The 18014-nt window shown below is 43.6% G+C and overlaps 1 protein-coding gene and 1 pseudogene across 1 annotated transcript; one reads left to right on the forward strand and one right to left on the reverse strand.

Moving 5' to 3' along the window:
- Positions 1 to 1451: 1451 nt before the first annotated feature.
- Positions 1452 to 6512, reverse strand: LOC139409123 (DNA polymerase epsilon subunit 4-like). Its single transcript, XM_071153856.1, has 4 exons — positions 6207 to 6512; positions 2283 to 2367; positions 1940 to 1981; positions 1452 to 1741 (listed from the first exon to the last, which is right to left on the reverse strand). The coding sequence occupies exons 1-4, from the start codon at positions 6510 to 6512 to the stop codon at positions 1725 to 1727; spliced, it is 450 nt and encodes a 149-aa protein (XP_071009957.1). The 3' UTR covers positions 1452 to 1724.
- Positions 6513 to 11269: 4757 nt separating this feature from the next.
- LOC139409730 (serine/threonine-protein kinase NIM1-like) lies at positions 11270 to 16579 on the forward strand (annotated as a pseudogene).
- The last annotated feature ends 1435 nt before the right edge of the window (positions 16580 to 18014 follow it).

Consider the following 18014-nt stretch of genomic DNA (forward strand, 5'->3'; position numbering starts at 1 on the left):
TTAGGTAGGAGTCATTAAAACTCGTTTTTCAACCACTCCACAAATTTATGGATAATAAATTCAGTGCCTTCTTGCTTGACATCATGGGAAAATCAAAAGAAATCAGCAAAGACCTCATTAAAAAATATTGTAGACCTCCACAAGTCTGGTTCATCCTTGGGTGCAATTTCTAAACGCCTGAAGGTACCACATTCATCTGTACAAACAATATTGCGCAAGTATAAACACCATGGGACCATGCAGCTGTCATACAGCTCAGGAAGGAGACGCATTCTGTCTCCTAGAGATGAACGTTCTTTGGTGCGAAAAGTGCAAATCAATCCCAGAACAGCAAAGGACCTTGTGAAGATGCTGGAGGAAACAGGTACAAAAGTATCTATATCCACAGTAAAACGAGTCCTATATCGACATAACCTGAAAGTCCGCTCAGCAAGGAAGAAGCCACGGCTCCAAAACCGCCATAAAAAAGCCAGACTACGGTATGCAACTGCACATGGGGACAAAGATCGTACTGTTTTGGAGAAATGTCCTCTGGTCTGATGAAACAAATATAGAACTGGTTTGGCCATAATGACCATGTTTATGTTTGGAGGATAAATGGGGAGGCTTGCAAGCCAGAGAACACCATCCCAACCATGAAGCACATGGGTAGCAGCATCATGTTGTGGGGTGCATTGCTGCAGGACGGACTGGTGCACTTCACAAAATAGATTGCATCATGAGGATGGAAAATTATGTGGATATATTGAAACAACATCAAGACATCAGTCAGGAAGTTAAAGCTTGTTCGCAAATGGGTCTTCCAAATGGACAATGGCCCCAAGCATTCTTCCAAAGTTGTGGCAAAATGGCTTAAGGACAACAAAGTCAAGGTATTGGAGTGGTCATCACAAAGCCCTGACCTCAATCCCATAGAAAAGTTGTGGGCAGAACTGAAAAAGCATGCGAGAGCAAGGAGGCCTACAAACCTGACTTACACCAGCTCTGTCAAGAGGAATGGGCCAAAATTCACCCAACTTATTATGGGAAGCTTGTGGAAGTTAACCCAAAACATTTGACCCAAGTTTAAATTGTTTAAGGCAATGCTACAAAATACTACTTGAGTGTAGGTAAACTTCTGACCCACTGGGAATGTGATGAAACAAATAAAACCTGAAATAACTCATTCTCTCTATCATTATTGTGACATTTCACATTCTTAAAATAAAGTGGTGATCCTAACCGTCCTAAGACAGGGAATTTTTACTCGGATTCAATGTCAGGAATTGTATAACACTGCGTTTAAATGTATTTGGCTAAGGTGTATGTAAACTGCCAACCTCAACTGTATTTTCCTCACAATGGAAAATGTGTAGTTGTTGCCTAAACAGTTGACACTATGGTATACTAATGAGGATGGATTTATTTCTGACGCAACTTTTGGAGAAAACAAATGAGAACTATAAATGATCAGGTTTATACACTATGATTTATTTCAACATAATCTCACATTATTTACAAATAGAAAATGGCAGACTCCTTGCATACAAGACGAACTGAGGGAGGATCATCACTGATGTCTTTACAGTTTATATATGTCCAGGAAGGAAAGTCCTTGTGACCAATACCAACTCAGCGATATCACTTCAAAAGTAAGACAGGTCAGTCTGTTTTCCAAATGCCTCTTGTCCTTATGATGAAGAATGCCTCTGATTCTTGGACTGCCTGCTGTCTCCTGAGTGTGTCTAGGCATCTAGAGTGCCTTTAAAGAGAACATAGACCAAGAAAACCTTGTCAAACCAGTTACACAAACATATATTCACTGATTCACTACAGCCAATGACTCAGGATAATGCAACACAGCGTGAATATTCAATTACAAAAAAATCTATAATCAATCTGACAAAGAATTAAATATGGTAGAGGTTTAGTGAAGATGGATGCTTGGAAGGGAACTTACCTTCCAAAAAGGCAAACTCATCTACGGTCTCTATTGCATTGTCTGTTAGTAGAAACAACAAATAACACAATAGCTGGAAGAACTAAAGTCAAAGGCTGGCCTAAATGACCCCCGATCCTGGCCCTGTAAAGCTACATGGTGTGCAGGCTTTTATTCTAGCACCGCACGAAGACCTTGATCGGTTAAATCAGTTAGGCCTAACACGTGTTTAGTACAGGGATGGAACTAAAGCCTGGCATGCCATGTAGCTCTCCAAAACCAGGGGTGGTGACCATTACACGTAGCAATAATCATATGGTATGATTGGTGTACTATATGATCATGTCTGCTTGACATTACTAACCTAAATCTTTCCTCTGCAAAGTTTTCCTCTTTCCTTGCTGGGCATACACCAGGGCATCTTTGGCAATCATCTCAACAAAGAGTTCCTGGAACACATGAAGTTCAGTAAACAGTCAGTAACGTCGCTGTAACATATAACACAACTACATTGTGACTACAGTAACGTGAATGTGCGGCAGGTAGCCTAGTGGTTAGCGCATTGGGCCAGTAACTGAAAGGTTGCTAGATCGAATCCCCGAGCTGACAATGTAAAAATCTGTCGTTCTACCCCTGAACAAGGCAGTTAACCCACTGTTCCTAGGCCGTCACTGTAAATAAGAATTTGTTCTTAACTGACTTTCCTGGTTAAATAAAAGGTTTTTAAAAAAGTACAAATATGTCATCTTAGGTAGCTAAGCTAGATATTGCTTTTACAGCAATGATGTGTTGGTGCTGGGTTGAAACAAAAGCCTGCACACCAAGTAGCTCAACAGTTGATGACCAGTGAACTACAAGGAACATAAAGTAGGTCCTTCCTAAAATCCTCCCCAACTTCACTCTGTATCTGGAATAGAGTACCACAATATCAGTCATAATACCCATAAAACCTAGCGGTCAAACAGGGAAATTGTTCCAATAGTTTTTCCACCATTCATTTTTCCCATAGGGCATTTTAGAAAAACTTCAAATAAGGGCTGTGTTTTGTGTAGGCTTACTGTGACGTTTTGATAACCGGTGTCAACTGTTGGTGTCTGTCGCCCCTGTGGCACCTACTGGGTCGGCCCCAGAGCGGTGGTCAGGCGAGGAAGAGTTACGGGGGAACGAGGCTGAAGAAGAGAACAACCAACAAACTGGGCCCGTCGCGGCAGCCTCCTTATTTTAAGCGGTGGAATAACGACTGGAACCATTTGCCTGTTTGACCGCTAGGCTCCATGGGTATTATGACTCATTAAGTGATCATGCCCGAGAGGCCAGTGTTTGGAGGATATATTGGCACAGGTGTTAGGCAGGCAAACCGTGAAAATATATCATCCAAACACCAGCTTCTTGGGTGGTCTGCCCAACGCATCATCGGTGGCACATTGCCTGCCCTCCAGGACACCTACAGCACCCGATGTCACAGGAAGGTCAAAAAGATCATCAAGGACATCAACCACCTGAGCCACAGCCTGTTCACCCCCGAAGGCGAGGTCAGTACAGGTGCATCAAAGCTGGGACCGAGAGACTGAAAAACAGCTTATATCTCAAGGCCATCTGACTGTTAAATAGCCAACACTAGTCGGCTACCACCCGGTTGCTCAACCCTGCTGCCCTATATACATAGAATCACTGGTCACTTTAATAATGTTTACACACTGCTTTACTCATTTCGTATGCAAACTCATCAAAAAAAAAGAAAGGTCCCTTTTTCAGGACCCGGTCTTTCAAAAATAATTCGTAAAAATCCAAATAACTTTTAACACTGTTTAACACTGTTTCCCATGCTTGTTCAATGAATCATAAACAATTAATGAACATGTACCTGTGGAAAGAACATTAAGGTAGGCAATTAAGGTTACAGTTATGAAAACTTAGGACACTAAAAGAGGCCTTTCTACTGACTCTGAAAAACACCAAAATAAAGATGCCCAGGGTCCCTGCTCATCTGCGTGACCGTGTCTTAGGCATACTGCAAGGAGGCATGAGGACTGCAGATGTGGCCAGGACAATAGATTGCAATGTCCGTACTGTGAGACACCTAAGACAGCGCTACAGGGAGACAGGACGGACAGCTGATCGTCCTCGCAGTGGCAGACCACGTGTAACAACACCTGCACAGGATCGGTACATCTGAACATCACACAGGTACAGGATGGCAACAACAACTGCCCGGGTTACACCAGGAATGCACAATCCCTCCATCAGTGCTCAGACTGTCTGCAATAGGCTGAGAGAGGCTGGACTGAGGGCTTGTAGGCCTGTTGTAAGGCAGATCCTCACCAGACATCACAGGCAACGTCGCCTATGGGCACAAACCCACCATCACTGGACCAGACAGTACTGGCAAAAAGTGATCTTCACTGACGAGTCGTGGTTTTGTCTCACCATGGGCTATGGTCAGATTCCTGTCTTTCGTCGAAGGAACAAGCGTTACACCGAGGCCTGTACTCTGGAGCAGGATTGATTTGGAGGTGGAGGGTCCGTCATGGTCTGGGATGGTGTGTCACAGCATCATCGGACTGAGCTTGTTGTCATTGCAGGCAATCTCAATGCTGAGCTTTACAGGGAAGACATCCTCCTCCCTCATGTGGTACGCTTCCTGCAGGCTCATCCTGACATGACCCTCCAGCATGACAATGTCACCAGCCATACTGCTCGTTCTGTGCGTGATCTCCTGCAAGACAGGAATGTCAGTGTTCTGCCATTGCCAGCGAAGAGCCCAGATCTCAATCCCATTGAGCACGTCTGGGACCTGTTGGATCGGAGGGTGAGGGCTAGGGCCAGGGCCATTCCCCCCAGAAATGTCCAGGAACTTGCAGGTGCCTTGGTGGAAGAGTGGGGCAAGAACAGCAAGAACTGGCAAATCTGGTGCAGTCCATGAGGAGGAGATGCACTGCAGTACTTAATGCAGCTGGTGGCCCCCCCTTTGTTCAGGGTCACATTATTCCATTTCTGTTAGCCACATGTCTGTGGAACTTGTTCAGTTTATGTCTCAGTTGTTAAATCTTGTTATGCTCATACAAATATTTACACATGTTAAGTTTGCTGAAAATAAACAGTAAGAGGACGTTTCTTTTTTTCTGAGTTTATATACTGTATTCTATTCTACTGTATTTTAGTCAATATCACTCCGACATTGCTCGTCCTAATATTTATTTCTTATAATTCATTTATTTTTAGATGTGTGTTTTATTGATAATTGTTAAATATTACAGAATTAATGGAGCTAGGATGCAATAACATCTGCTAAATGTGTACGTGACCAATACAATTTGATTTGCACTACAGCTAACTTCGAGTCATGTCAAACAGTGCAGCCAGAATTACAGCAAAGTAGCTGCATTTGTTTAAGCTGTTTTCTCGTGACATTTATTTGGATACATCCATAACAATGAGCTAATGAAGCATTCAGGATGAGACCCACCCGTTGTATAAACTGTGATACTTTATACAAGAACACTTTATACAAGAACACTGTCCAGATTTTGCATATCGTTTATGAGTCAGTCCCACATATTTATGAACGGCTGAGCCTGATGTCCTTTGCAGTAAGCCATCTCATGAATTCATATAATGTAACCAAGTGAGCAGACACCTAAGTCAATTGATTCATGAATTGCCCTTCGTGCCTGCATCCTTACCCTATAATTCTGTATTTATTTGGGACTAACTTGAATACAGGTAGACCAGGAAAGCCACATCCCTGATTGGCAGATGAGTGACAACCCTGATTAGAAGCACCTGCTCCTCATCAGTTGTTCAAATGCTGTTTTGAATTAAAAGAGAATTGCACCTACACACTGAAGGCGGCTGCAAAACCAAAACGTCTGTGTAGGCTATTCAAGATGCAGTGAAAATGTATATATATATTTTTTTTAAATCTACAAAATGTAAGTAAGCTTTATGTGACATTTTTTTGAAAAATGAATGGTGGAAAAACGATTGGAACCATTTCCCTGTTTGACCGCTAGGTTTTATGACACTTCACTGTGGGGCTCTATACTCTAACCGTTTAGAGCGTTGCTGAATCCCAAAGCCGAGTAGGTGAAAAATCAGTCAATGTGCCTTTGAGCAAGGCACTTAACCCTAATTGTTCCTGTATATTGCTCTGGATAATCCCATCTCCTAAATTAAAATGTAAATAAACTGGCTAGCAACATGACTTAACCCACCTTGAATGTAGGCTACAAAATATGAAAACAAAATAATACTGCTAGGGGTAGCTAATGTAATACTTTAAACTTACTGTGGCTTTAGCAATGATAAACACAGACTCTTGACTAGCGAGGGACACGTCTGGGTCCGCTTTCATCAGTGCCTTGATACGGGACAGCGGTAACTTCGCTAGACGGTTCTGGGAGGGTGCTGCAACGGGCCCAGTATGTTGGTTACTCTCTTCTTCAGCCTCGAGCCCCCGTAACTCTTCCTCGCCTTCACACCGCTCTGGGTCCGACACTGTAGGGGCGACAGGCACTGCAACAGTTGACGCCATTATCTTGTACACAAACGAGTTGTCAAAAACGTGCCTAGTTCTGATTAGTGAATAATACATTCGAATGTTCCTCCCCTTCCACTCCCGCCAACTATTCATTGTGTGTGATTGGTGGAATGGCCGACTTCATGAGGTGAGGATTGGCTTGAACCATGGCCAAACAAATATTTGGTTTAAGCCATTGGTGAATGTTCACAACTTCTTAGCGCTCCTAAACGTTGTGAAACATTGACTACAGAACCGCGAGGCTGCTAAAAAGAAAAGATGACAGATCACGATCCTAATGAACAACCTCATCATATTTGTTACATAACATGTACATCTTCATCTCTCTATTACTGCTCATCCAATACATTAGAAATGTGTTCAATTACTCATTGTTTGAATTGTTTGTAGATAGACCTGTGATACATATTGAATTTGATAGGCCCACCTTTCAATATTGCTCAATGTTTAAGTGATAATAAGCCTAGATTAGATTAATGTGAAATAGTGCTGCTTTATCTATGTCGGTATCTAATTAAGCCATAAGGGACACTGCCTTCAGAAAATATTCAGACCCCTTGACATTTTCCACGTTTTGTTACATTACAGCCTTATTCTAAAATTGATTCAATAAATAAGGAATCCAAAGCAATCTGCATACAATACCTCATTATTTTTGCAAACACATAAAAAATAAAATAAATAAATACCGGTTTTCCCTAAGTATTCAGATGCTTGCAATGAGACTCGAAATTGAGCTCAGGTGCATCCTGTTTCCATTGATCATCAATTATGTTTCTACAACTTGATTGGAGTCCACCTGTTGCAAATTCAAATGATTGGACATGATCTGGAAAGGCACACACCTGTCAATATAAAGTCCCACAGTTCACAGTGCATGTCAGAGCAAAAACCAAGCCATAAAGTCAAAATAACTGTCCGTAGAGTGCAGAGACAGGATTGTGTCAAGGCACAGACCTGGGGAAGGGTACCAAAGCATTTCTGCAGCTTTGAAGGTCCCCATTAACACAGTGGCCTCCATCATTCGCCCAGCCAAAATGAGCAGTCAGGGAGGTGACCAAGAACCCGATGGTCACTTTGACAGCGATCTAGAGTTCCTCTGTGGAGATGGGAGAACCTTCCAGAAGGACAACCATCTCTGCAGCACTCCACCTATCAGGCCTTTATGATAGCGTGTCCAAACGGAAGCCACTCATCGGCAATAGGCACATGACAGCCCGCTTGGAGTTGCCCAAAAGGCACCTAAAGACTCTCAGAGAATGAGTAACAAGATACTCTGATGAATCCAAGATTGAACTCTTTGGCCTGAATGGCAAGCATCACGTCTGGAGGAAACCGGGCACCATCCGTACGGTGAAACATGGTGGTGGCAGCATCATGCTGTGGGGATGTTTTTCAGCGGCATGGACTGGGAGACCAGTCAGGATCGAGGGAAAGATGAACGGAGAAAAGTACAGAGAGATCCTTGAAGAAAACCTGCTCAGGACCTCAGGCTGGGGCGAAGGTTCACCTTCCAACAGGACAATGATCCTAAGCACACAGCCAAGACAACACAGGAGTGGCTTTGGGACAAGTATCTGAATGTCCTTGAGGGGCCCAGCCAGAACCTGCACTTGAACCAAATCGATTATCTCTGGAGAGACCTGAAATAGCTGTGCTGCAACATTCCCCATCAAGCCTGTGTCATTATGGGGTAGGCTGTGGAAAAAACAGCAACAATTTCATCAATTTTAGAATAAGGCAGTAACATAACAAAATGTGGAAAAAGTCAAGGGGTCTCAATACTTCCTGAATGCACTGTATATACAAAAGTATGTAGACAACTCTTCAAATGAGTGGATTACAGGTGTATAAAATTGAACAATCTCCATAGACAAACATTGGCAGTAGAATGGCCTTACTGAAGAGCTCAGTGACTTTCAACGTGACACCGTCATAGGATGCCACCATTCCAAAAAGTCAGTTGGTCAAATTTCTGCCCTGCTAGAGCTGCCCTGAACAACTGTAAGTGTTGTTATTGTGAAGTGGAAACATCTAGGAGTGACAAAGGCTCAGCCTTGAAGTGGTAGGCAAAACCTGCTCACAGAACGGGAGTGCTGAAGCACGTATCACATAAAAATTGTCTGTCCTCGGTTGCAATACTCACTACCAAGTTCCAAACTGCCTCCGGGAAGCAACGTCAGCACAAGAACTGTTAGTCGGGAGCTTAATGAAATGGGTTTCCATGGCCGAGCAGCCGTGGTGTAAAGCTTGGACTCTGGACTAGTGGAAACACTTTCTCTGGAGTGATGAATCACGCTTCACCATCTAGCAGTCCGATGGACAAATTAGCCTATGACTTGGCAGACTGGAGGTTCTACAGCTGCAACATCGAGAGCATCCTTACTGGTTGCCTCACTGCCTGGTACGGCAACTGCTCGGCCTCTGACCGCAAGGCACTACATCACTGGGGCTAAATTGCCTGCCATCCAGGACCTTTCCACCAGGCGGTGTCAGAGGAAGGCCCTAAAAATTGTCAAAGACCCCAGCCACCCTAGTCATAGTCTGTTCTCTCTACTACCGCATGGCAAGCGGTACCGGAGTGCCAAGTCTAGGACAAAAAGGCTTCTCAACAAAAAAGGCTTCTCTTAGGCCCTCATGACATAATAGTCTTCTCAAGTGTATTGTCTGAAGGCTACATTGGTTATACATTACAGAACAATGGGATGCACTTCCATCATATTTTAACATTTCATTTCTGTATTCTTGCTCTTACCAGAGCAATGTACTAGGATGGCATGGATATCAAATTAGCATGAAATACTTAAATGGTCAAACAGGCCATTCATTTATTTTGATTCAGTTTGATTCATGTTTTATTTAATTGAGGGATAGGCCAGAAATAAGATGCTCTGCTCTGACCTCATCGGACTAAGGCCTCATTAACTAGTCCTGCACATGATAGCAAAGGTGCTGCCAGCCTAATATAAACTGAGTGTACAAAACATTAAGAACACCTTCCTAATATTTAGTTGCATTCCCCCACTTGAGTTGCAGCCTCTGAACAGCCTCAATTCGTTGGGGCATGGTCTCCAAGATGTCGAAAGGGTTCCACAGGGATGCTGGCTCATGTTGACTCCAATGCTTCCCACAGTTGTGTCAAGTTGGCTGGATGTCCTTTGGGTGGTGGACCATTCTTGATACAAAGGGGAAACTGCTGAGCTTGAAAAACCCAGCACCGTTGCAGTTCTTGACACAAACCAGTGCGCCTGGCACCTACTACCATTTCTCGTTCAGAGGCACTTAAATATTTTGTCTTGCCCATTCACCATCTGAATGGCACACATACACAATCTATGTCTCAACTGTCTAAAGGCTTAAAAATCGTCTTTTAAACTGTTTCCTCCTCTTTATCTACACTCATTAGGCGCTAATATATGGATTTCACAAGTCTGGGAATACAGATATTATGCATCTGTTGGTTACAGATCTTTTTTTTTAAAGGTAGGGGCGTGGATCAGAAAACCAGTCAGTAACTGGTATGACCACCATTTGTCTCATGCAATGCGACACATCTCCTTTGCATAGAGTTGATCAGGCATTTGATTGTGGCCTGTGGAATGTTCTCCCACTCCTCTTCAATGGCTGTGCGAAGTTGTTGGATATTGCTGGGAACTAGAATACGCTGTCGTACACGTCGATCCAGAGCATTCCAAACATTCTCAATGGGTGACGTCTGGTGAGTATGCAGGCCATGGAATAATAGAGACATTTTCAGCTTTCAGGAATTATGTACAGATTCTTGTGACATGGGACCGTGCACAAGGATCTGTACATAGGGGTGCGTCACTTGAGTGGTTTGAGTCACTGATGTGATCTTCCTGTCCAGGTTGGCGCCCCCCCCTTGAGTTGTGCTGTGGCGGAGATCTTTGTGGGCCATACTCAGCCTTGTCTGAGGATGGTAAGTTGGTGGTTGAAGATATCCTTCTAGTGGTATGGGGCTGTGCTTTGGCTATATCCTGCCTGTTTTGCACTGTCCAGGGGTATCGTCGGATGGGGCCACAGTGTCTCCCGACCCCTCCGGGACCTCATGTTATCTCTGTGCATTCAATTTGCCATCAATAAAATTCAATTTTGTTAATTGTCCGTAGCTTATGCCTGCCCATACCATAACCTGCCCTCCACCATGGGGCAATCTGTTTCCAACATTGACGTCAGAAAACCGCTTGCCCACACGTCGCCATACACGTGGTCTGCAGTTGTGAGGTCGATTGGACGTATTGCCAAATTCTCTAAAACGACATTGGAGGCGGCTTATGGTAGAGAAATTAACATTCAATTCTCTGGCAACAGCTCTGGTGGACATTCCTGCAGTCAGCATGCCAATTGCACGCTCCCTCAAAACTTGAGACATCTGTGGCATTGTGTTTTGTGACAAAATCGCACATTTTAGAGTGGCCTTTTATTGTCCCCAGCACAAGGTATAATGATCATGCTGTTTAATCAGCTAATTGATATGCCACACCTATCAAGTGGATGGATTATCATGTTGCGTTTATATTTTTGTTCGGTATATGTGAATAATACAGCCAACTGGAGATTCCATGGAAGATGGCAACCAGGTTGAAATTGATTAACAATGTAGTTCTATTACCCTAGTTCCAAATCGGAGTCCCTGCTATCGAACACTGTGAATCTCATCCAAATTAAAATCTCACCTCTTGGGCCTCCAGAGTGGCATAGTGGTCTAAGGCACTCCATCGCTCCATCGCAGTGCTTGAGGTGTCAATACAGACCCAAGTTCGATCCCAGGTTGTGTCAGTGACCGGGACATGGAGACCCATGAGGTGGAGTACAATTGGCCCAGCGTCAGCCAGGTTAGGGGAGGGTTTGGCCAGCCGGGATTTCCTTGTCCCATCGTACTCTAGCGACTTCTTGTGGCAGATCGGGCGCCTGCAACCTGACTTTGGGCGCCTGCCACCTGACTTTGGGCGCCTGCCACCTGACTTTGGGCGCCTGCCACCTGACTTTGGGCGCCTGCCACCTGACTTTGGGTCTCCTGCAAGCTGACTTTGGGTCTCCTGCAAGCTGACTTTGGGTCTCCTGCAAGCTGTATAAAATCTCACCTATAATTTTGATTATATATATATTTTTTTGCGCCTTTAGAACTCAAATCCAGACTAGCCTGAAATGCGAGGACAAGTGAGACGAGTGAGAATCGGTGAACAATTCACCCAAAGTCCTTCCAGCCCTTCCTATTATATCAGAACTGACCCTAGACCGAAGGGTGGTTAACGACCTTATACTGGGCCGAAGGATCTCCTTCTACGAACTCAGGGGGGAAATAGGATGCGACAATGTTAGATTGGGGGTTTCATACCTTGAATAAAGGTAAGGAGGGCTACCGTTTATTAGTTCATCATCCTTTCAATAGTTAGTTAAATAGTTATTTGGTTCATTCATTCGTCAAGTCTGACTGATAGAGTAACAAGAATGAGAGTTGAGCAGTCTACAACTGATTGAGTCTATGAGTGCCACAGAACTCATGCTACAGGCGAAACCAAGATGAAACTTCAAACAGGAAATTAGCAGAATTTCTGAAGCTCTGTTTTCCATTGTATCCTTATATGGCTGTGAATGCACCACGAACGAGCCTGGCCTTTCTGTCGTTTCTTCAAGATGTCTGCAGCATTGTGACGTATTTGTAGGCATATCATTGGAAGATTGGCCATAAGAGACTACATTTTCCAGGGGTCCGCCCGGTGTCCTTTGTCTAAATTGGTGCGTAATCTTCAGGTGCGGGCATTTTCTCCTGGGATTCAGGAGAGAAAGCACACTTCCACGAACGATATATCATCGAAGAGATATGTGAAAAACACCTTGAGGATTGGTTCTAAACAACGTTTGCCATGTTTCAGTCGATATTATGGAGTTAATTTGGAAAAAAGTTCGGCGTTTTGATGACTGGATTTTCGGGTTTTTTTGGTAGCCAAACGTGACGCACCAAACGGAGCGATTTCTCCTAAACAAATTATCTTTCAGGAAAAACTGAACATTTGCTATCTAACAGAGTCTCCTCATTGAAAACATCTGAAGTTCTTCAAAGGTAAATGATTTTATTTGAATGCTTTTCTGGTTTTTGTGAAAATGTTGCCTGCTGAATGCTAACGCTAACGCTAAATGCTACGCTAGCTAGCTACTGTTACACAAATGGTTTTCCTATGGTTGAGAAGCATATTTTGAAGATGACAGTGTTGTTAACAAAAGGCTAAGCTTGAGAGCTAGCATATTTATTTCATTTCATTTGCGATTTTCATGAATAGTTAACGTTGCGTTATGGTAATGAGCTTGAGGCTGTATTCACGATCCCGGATCCGGGATGGCTAAGTGCAAGAGGTTAAATAGTTATTTGGTTCATTCATTCGTCAAGTCTGACTGATAGAGTAGCAAGAATGAGAGTTGAGCAGTCTACAACTGATACCACTTCGGAAAATGTAGCAAAATGGGCATTACGAGGTGATAGAGACCACCAAGTTCCTGCACCTGGTGATGGAGTATGGTGGTGGAGGGGATCTCTACTCACGTATCGCCAACTGGTGGCCATTTGTCTGACCTGGAGATCAAGCTCATCTTTGCCCAGATCCCCTCAGCCATCAAACACATGTTGAGCTATGCCCATTGAAAGCTTTGAACAGTAGACACGCACAGATGTCAATTCCACTCCATGATTAGGGCTGCTTGAGGATTGGGTGAGTAACTTTCTCATCAATGCATCATTTATGTGTACAGTCATGATTTACCAGTGTGTATCCAATGATTGTAATCTTGCTTGCTTGATTTAGAGAGGCAAAGAGAAAGGGGGATACCTAGTCAGTTGCACAACTGAATGCATTCAACTGAAATGTCTCTTCCGCATTTAACCCAACCCCTCTGAATCATCTTAATTTTGTAGCAACATCCAACCAACACACCCCCACCCCACCCCTTTTTGTTATCATTCCAGCACGACGACAACATTGTCCACCGAGACATGAAAGCAGAGAATGTCTTCTATACCACCAGCTACTGCATCAAGGTGGGAGACCTTGGCTTCAGCATAGTGACTGGTCCAACCGAGGTCCTCACCACATTCTGTGGTTCCACATCCTACGCCGCTCCAGAGCTCTTCAAAGAGAAAGGCTACATGGGTCGTTACGTGGACATCTGGGCATTGGGCATCCTCCTCTACTTCATGGTCACCCAGGTCCTGTGCTTGGAGGAGCAGGAGGTGAAGTTGGCCTTTTCTGGCCTGGGCTTCATGGCGGTCCATCTGCAGAGCAACACCTGTACAGACAATTGCAACCCCCTGACGGGGACCTACCGTATCCTCCTCCACCACATCCAGAAGAGGAGGTCCGTGGAGGATGTGGGATATGCAGGCCTCTACCCTAAGGACTTTGTCACTACCAAGAGATGGACGCCACTGCTGTTATGGTCAAGCACAACCCAACTAATGTCTGTGTTATGCTATAGACCATGGTTTCGTAACAGTTTTTGTACCCGGGACTGGCAAGTTATGGATCTTCTCTTAGGATTAAAACAAACACTTTTGGAGGACCACTTACATTGAAATCAAACATTTGAGAACTGAAGTTCTCAGACAACTATCTGAGGGATCAGTTAGCAATATCTCAGAGACCAGTGGTGCTCCATGGACAAGACGCAAACACACCCGTGCAGACATGTGCATACTCTCACTCACTCACACACACACACACACACACACACACCACTCTCTCAGGGATCTGCTGTTGCTTATTCATCGTAGTACAGAGGATAGGTAGATAAATACCACCATCTTGTGCTCACATTATTCATTACATTTCAGTATGCCTCAGAAATCTGTGATGAAAAGAAACCGTGGTTAAGATTACAGGATCTGGTTTGTAATGTACAGTCCATTAATTCTATTGAGGCTTATGGACTAACAAGTCTACAGTAATTGACTTCAGCTTGTTGTGACCGTCACTTTACTCAATAGGCCTATGTTCTGTTCAATAGGCTTACAGCAAGAGGCAGACTGAGTGCTATTAATCCTTTGCCTATCTTCCAAGCCTACTTAGTCCAGTGCTTCATCAAAATATAACCGGGGTTGTGCAAGGGCATGGCTAATCTTTCTTTGTTGTGATACAGGAAAAGTGCTTTGTCCAGATATGAATTGTAAGGGAGTCAGGCACCAAGTGTGGGCCCATGTCCTGATATTTTCATTGCTCTACTTAGGTCTACAATACTTTTTTATCCTTAAACACTTAAAAGTTCATGTAAATATAACAAATATAATCTTCAGTTTATATACTTGTAAATTATATAAAGTGCTCAACATTCTCACAACATTCTAAAATGTGTAAAACAGATTTCTTGTACATAGTAGAGCACGTGCACAGATCTTAATTTTGGCTATTCAATGGCTTGGAAGGGCAATGTTTTGTCTAAAAATTAATGTCTTTACTTTGATATCATGCAATTAAACTGCAGTAACACATTGCTTATGAAGCTAAATATATACAATCATTTTATAAATGCTTTACTGATATACTTCGTTCACATATTTGCAATTGGGGGTGCACATTAATGCTCAAGAGAAATGTCACGGCTGTTCAAAGGAGAGGACCAAGGTGCAGCGTGGTGAGTGCACATGTTCTTTAATAAAGAAAGAAGACGGCGAACAAAACAATACACACTACAAACCAAAACCGTGAAGCTTAAGGCTAAGTGCCATAAAGAAAGTCAACCTCCCACAAACACCTTTGGGAAAAAGGGTACCTAAGTATGGTTCCCAATCAGAGGCAACGATGGACAGCTGTGTGGACTCCGGCCGCAAAACCTGACTCTCAAGGGGAGGGTCCGGGTGGGCCCTCTTTACGGCGGCGGCTCTGGTGCGGGCGTCCCGCATTTGCCGGGTGGAAGCTGGCATCCAGCCAGAACGGGTGGGGCCAGCTCTGGCCTCGAGACCAACTTATACTCTCATAAAAATCAAGACCATTAGTTTGTATAAACATTAGCAGTTTCTCGAACTCTCCTCTTCTCTTACTCAACACTATTTTCCCATGAGAGTATTCCTAATCTCTGTGCTCTAAGCAGTGATAGAAGCTGTCAACACTTTCACTTTTCTCAAATTCTTGTGCGTAGGTTCTACAAGTTTGCACCTGCACCTGTCATGTTTCTCCATTAATTGGCAGTCTGACAATGCAGTACATTTTGCAATAATGAGACGAACCCCAATCTTGCCTTTATCCTGTTAAGGCAAGCATGTGAACAAATGATGGAGAGACAAACTATCAAATTACCTCCAAGCTAGTGCCAAAGTGGAGTCCTGACTTGACTTGAACCCTTAGAATTTATCATTTTTTATGCTATGCTCAATAGGTCTAAAAATGGCTTTGACTATGTCCTTTTGTCTTCAAGAGTGCAAGCTAATAAATCAAATTGAAAGAACACCAATAGATATTTTCTGACTGGAGCATTATGATAAGGAATAACTAATCATATCCATCATCCCATGTAATCTTTGGGAATGGTTTGTTTGACATGCTAAGGTTCTGGGTTGCTTTGTGTCTTAGCTGAGTCAATGTGGTTGCTACTTGAATTCATTGTCCCTCAATGAAAAACAAATGATTCTTTCTACAGTTCAAAAGTTCCCTCTCCTGAATATTATAATGAAGTGTTGAAAGCACCTGTGCAGAAGATATGTCAAAATGAATAGACAGAGATAATAGCAAAGGGGAACTTGGTACACACTTAATTACACAATTACTAAATTAATTTCAGTTTTAACTCAACATTTCTGATTGGAATGACAGTTCGGTCCGTGCAAAAACTTGTTGAGTGGATGAGCAAGAATGTAATAAAAAGCTAATTCACACCGTGCTTACACAGAGATACTTTAGTCGGTACTTCATATCCCCGTGCTCCTTTTAAATAAACACATCTAACTTGTATGCACTGAGCACTGAGTCACTAGCAGTGAATATCTGCTCTAACTCAAATGTTTACCCCTTGGACATTTACCCCTTGGACATGTTTCCTTTGGACATTACAGCAATAGCTTTCAGATGAACTGTATCTATCTATCTCGTCCCTTATTATTCTCTCCACTCAGGTGAGACTGTTGAGAAACATGAAGTACATGCCAAAAACAACTTTGTCTTTGTTTGTCTTGGCAAATACAAAAAAGTCAGAGTTCTGGAACATTGATCACAGGACATGTTCTGTATTTTGAAAACCATATCTTGATCAGTGTACGTTGGGTCTGAGGTTTATACTGAGTGTACAAAACATTAGGAACATCTGCTCTTTCCATGGCATAGATTGACCAGATGAGTCCAGGTGAAAGCTATGATCGCTTATTGATGTCACTTGTTAAATCCACTTCAATCAGTGTAGGGGAAGGGGAAGAGACAGGTTAAAGAAGGATTTCTAAGCATTGTAACAATTGAGACATGGACTGTGTATGTGTGCCATTCAGAGGGTGAATGGGGAAGACAAAAGATTGAAGTATCCACCCGAGCCACAGCCTGTTCACACAGTTACCATCTAGAAGGCAGAGACAGTACAGGTGCATCAAAGCTGGGCTCGAAAAACTGATGAACAGCTTCTATCTCCAGGCCATCAGACTGTTAAACAGTCACCACAAGTCAGCCTCTGTCCTGTACCCTGCCCTGAACCTTAATTACTGTTACTAGCCGGCTACCATCCGGTACGCTACCCTGCACGTTAGAGACTGCTGCCCTATGTACATGGAGTCATTGAACACTAGTCACTTTAATAATGTTTACTATCACGTTTTAGGGAAGACCCAGATGCAGACAGTGTCGAAGTAACAAAAACGTATTACTGGAACAGAGGGCAGGCAAAACGACAGGTCAAGGGCAGGCAGAGGTCAGTAACAGGAAACAGGAGACAAAGGGCTGTGAGACATGGGTTTGATTTTAGACACATGAAAAGCGGGATGTATACGGATGGTACAGGGCAACAGAAGACAAACAGCAGAGGGGCTAAAGACCTCGGAGACGGGGAAAGGGACGATAAACTGGGGGGAAAGTTTGTGGGACTCCACCTGGAGGGGCAGATCCCGGGTGGACAGCCTTCTGCCCGAGACGATACCGGGGTGCCGGTGTCCGTCTTGAGAAGGGCTGACTGGGCTCTCTTCCAGGTACGACGACAGCGGCGGACAAACATCTGGGCTGAAGGCATGCCGACCTCTTCCTCTTGCTCAGGAACGTAAGGAAGAAGTCCCGGCAATATGTACAGAGAAATGTCAATTGAAAAAGGTCAAATGAAACGAAGCGCAGCTACTTTGCAGTCTTTCCACCTTCAGTTTGAAGTGATTGTTTTAGCTGTGTTGTTGGCTTGCTCCTCTGAACAACTGTGTCCTGACTAGTGAGCACATTTTCTATGCCAGGCAAAATCGCGCCTCATTGGCTCATTGTTATGGATGTATCCAAATAAATGTCACTAGAAAACAGCTAAAACAAATGCAAATGCAGCTACTTTGCTGTTATTCTGGCTATACTTTTTGACGTGACTGTAAGTTAGCAG

The sequence above is a fragment of the Oncorhynchus clarkii genome, chromosome 5, assembly GCF_045791955.1.
Source record: "Oncorhynchus clarkii lewisi isolate Uvic-CL-2024 chromosome 5, UVic_Ocla_1.0, whole genome shotgun sequence".
NCBI classification, from domain to species: Eukaryota; Metazoa; Chordata; class Actinopteri; order Salmoniformes; family Salmonidae; genus Oncorhynchus; species Oncorhynchus clarkii.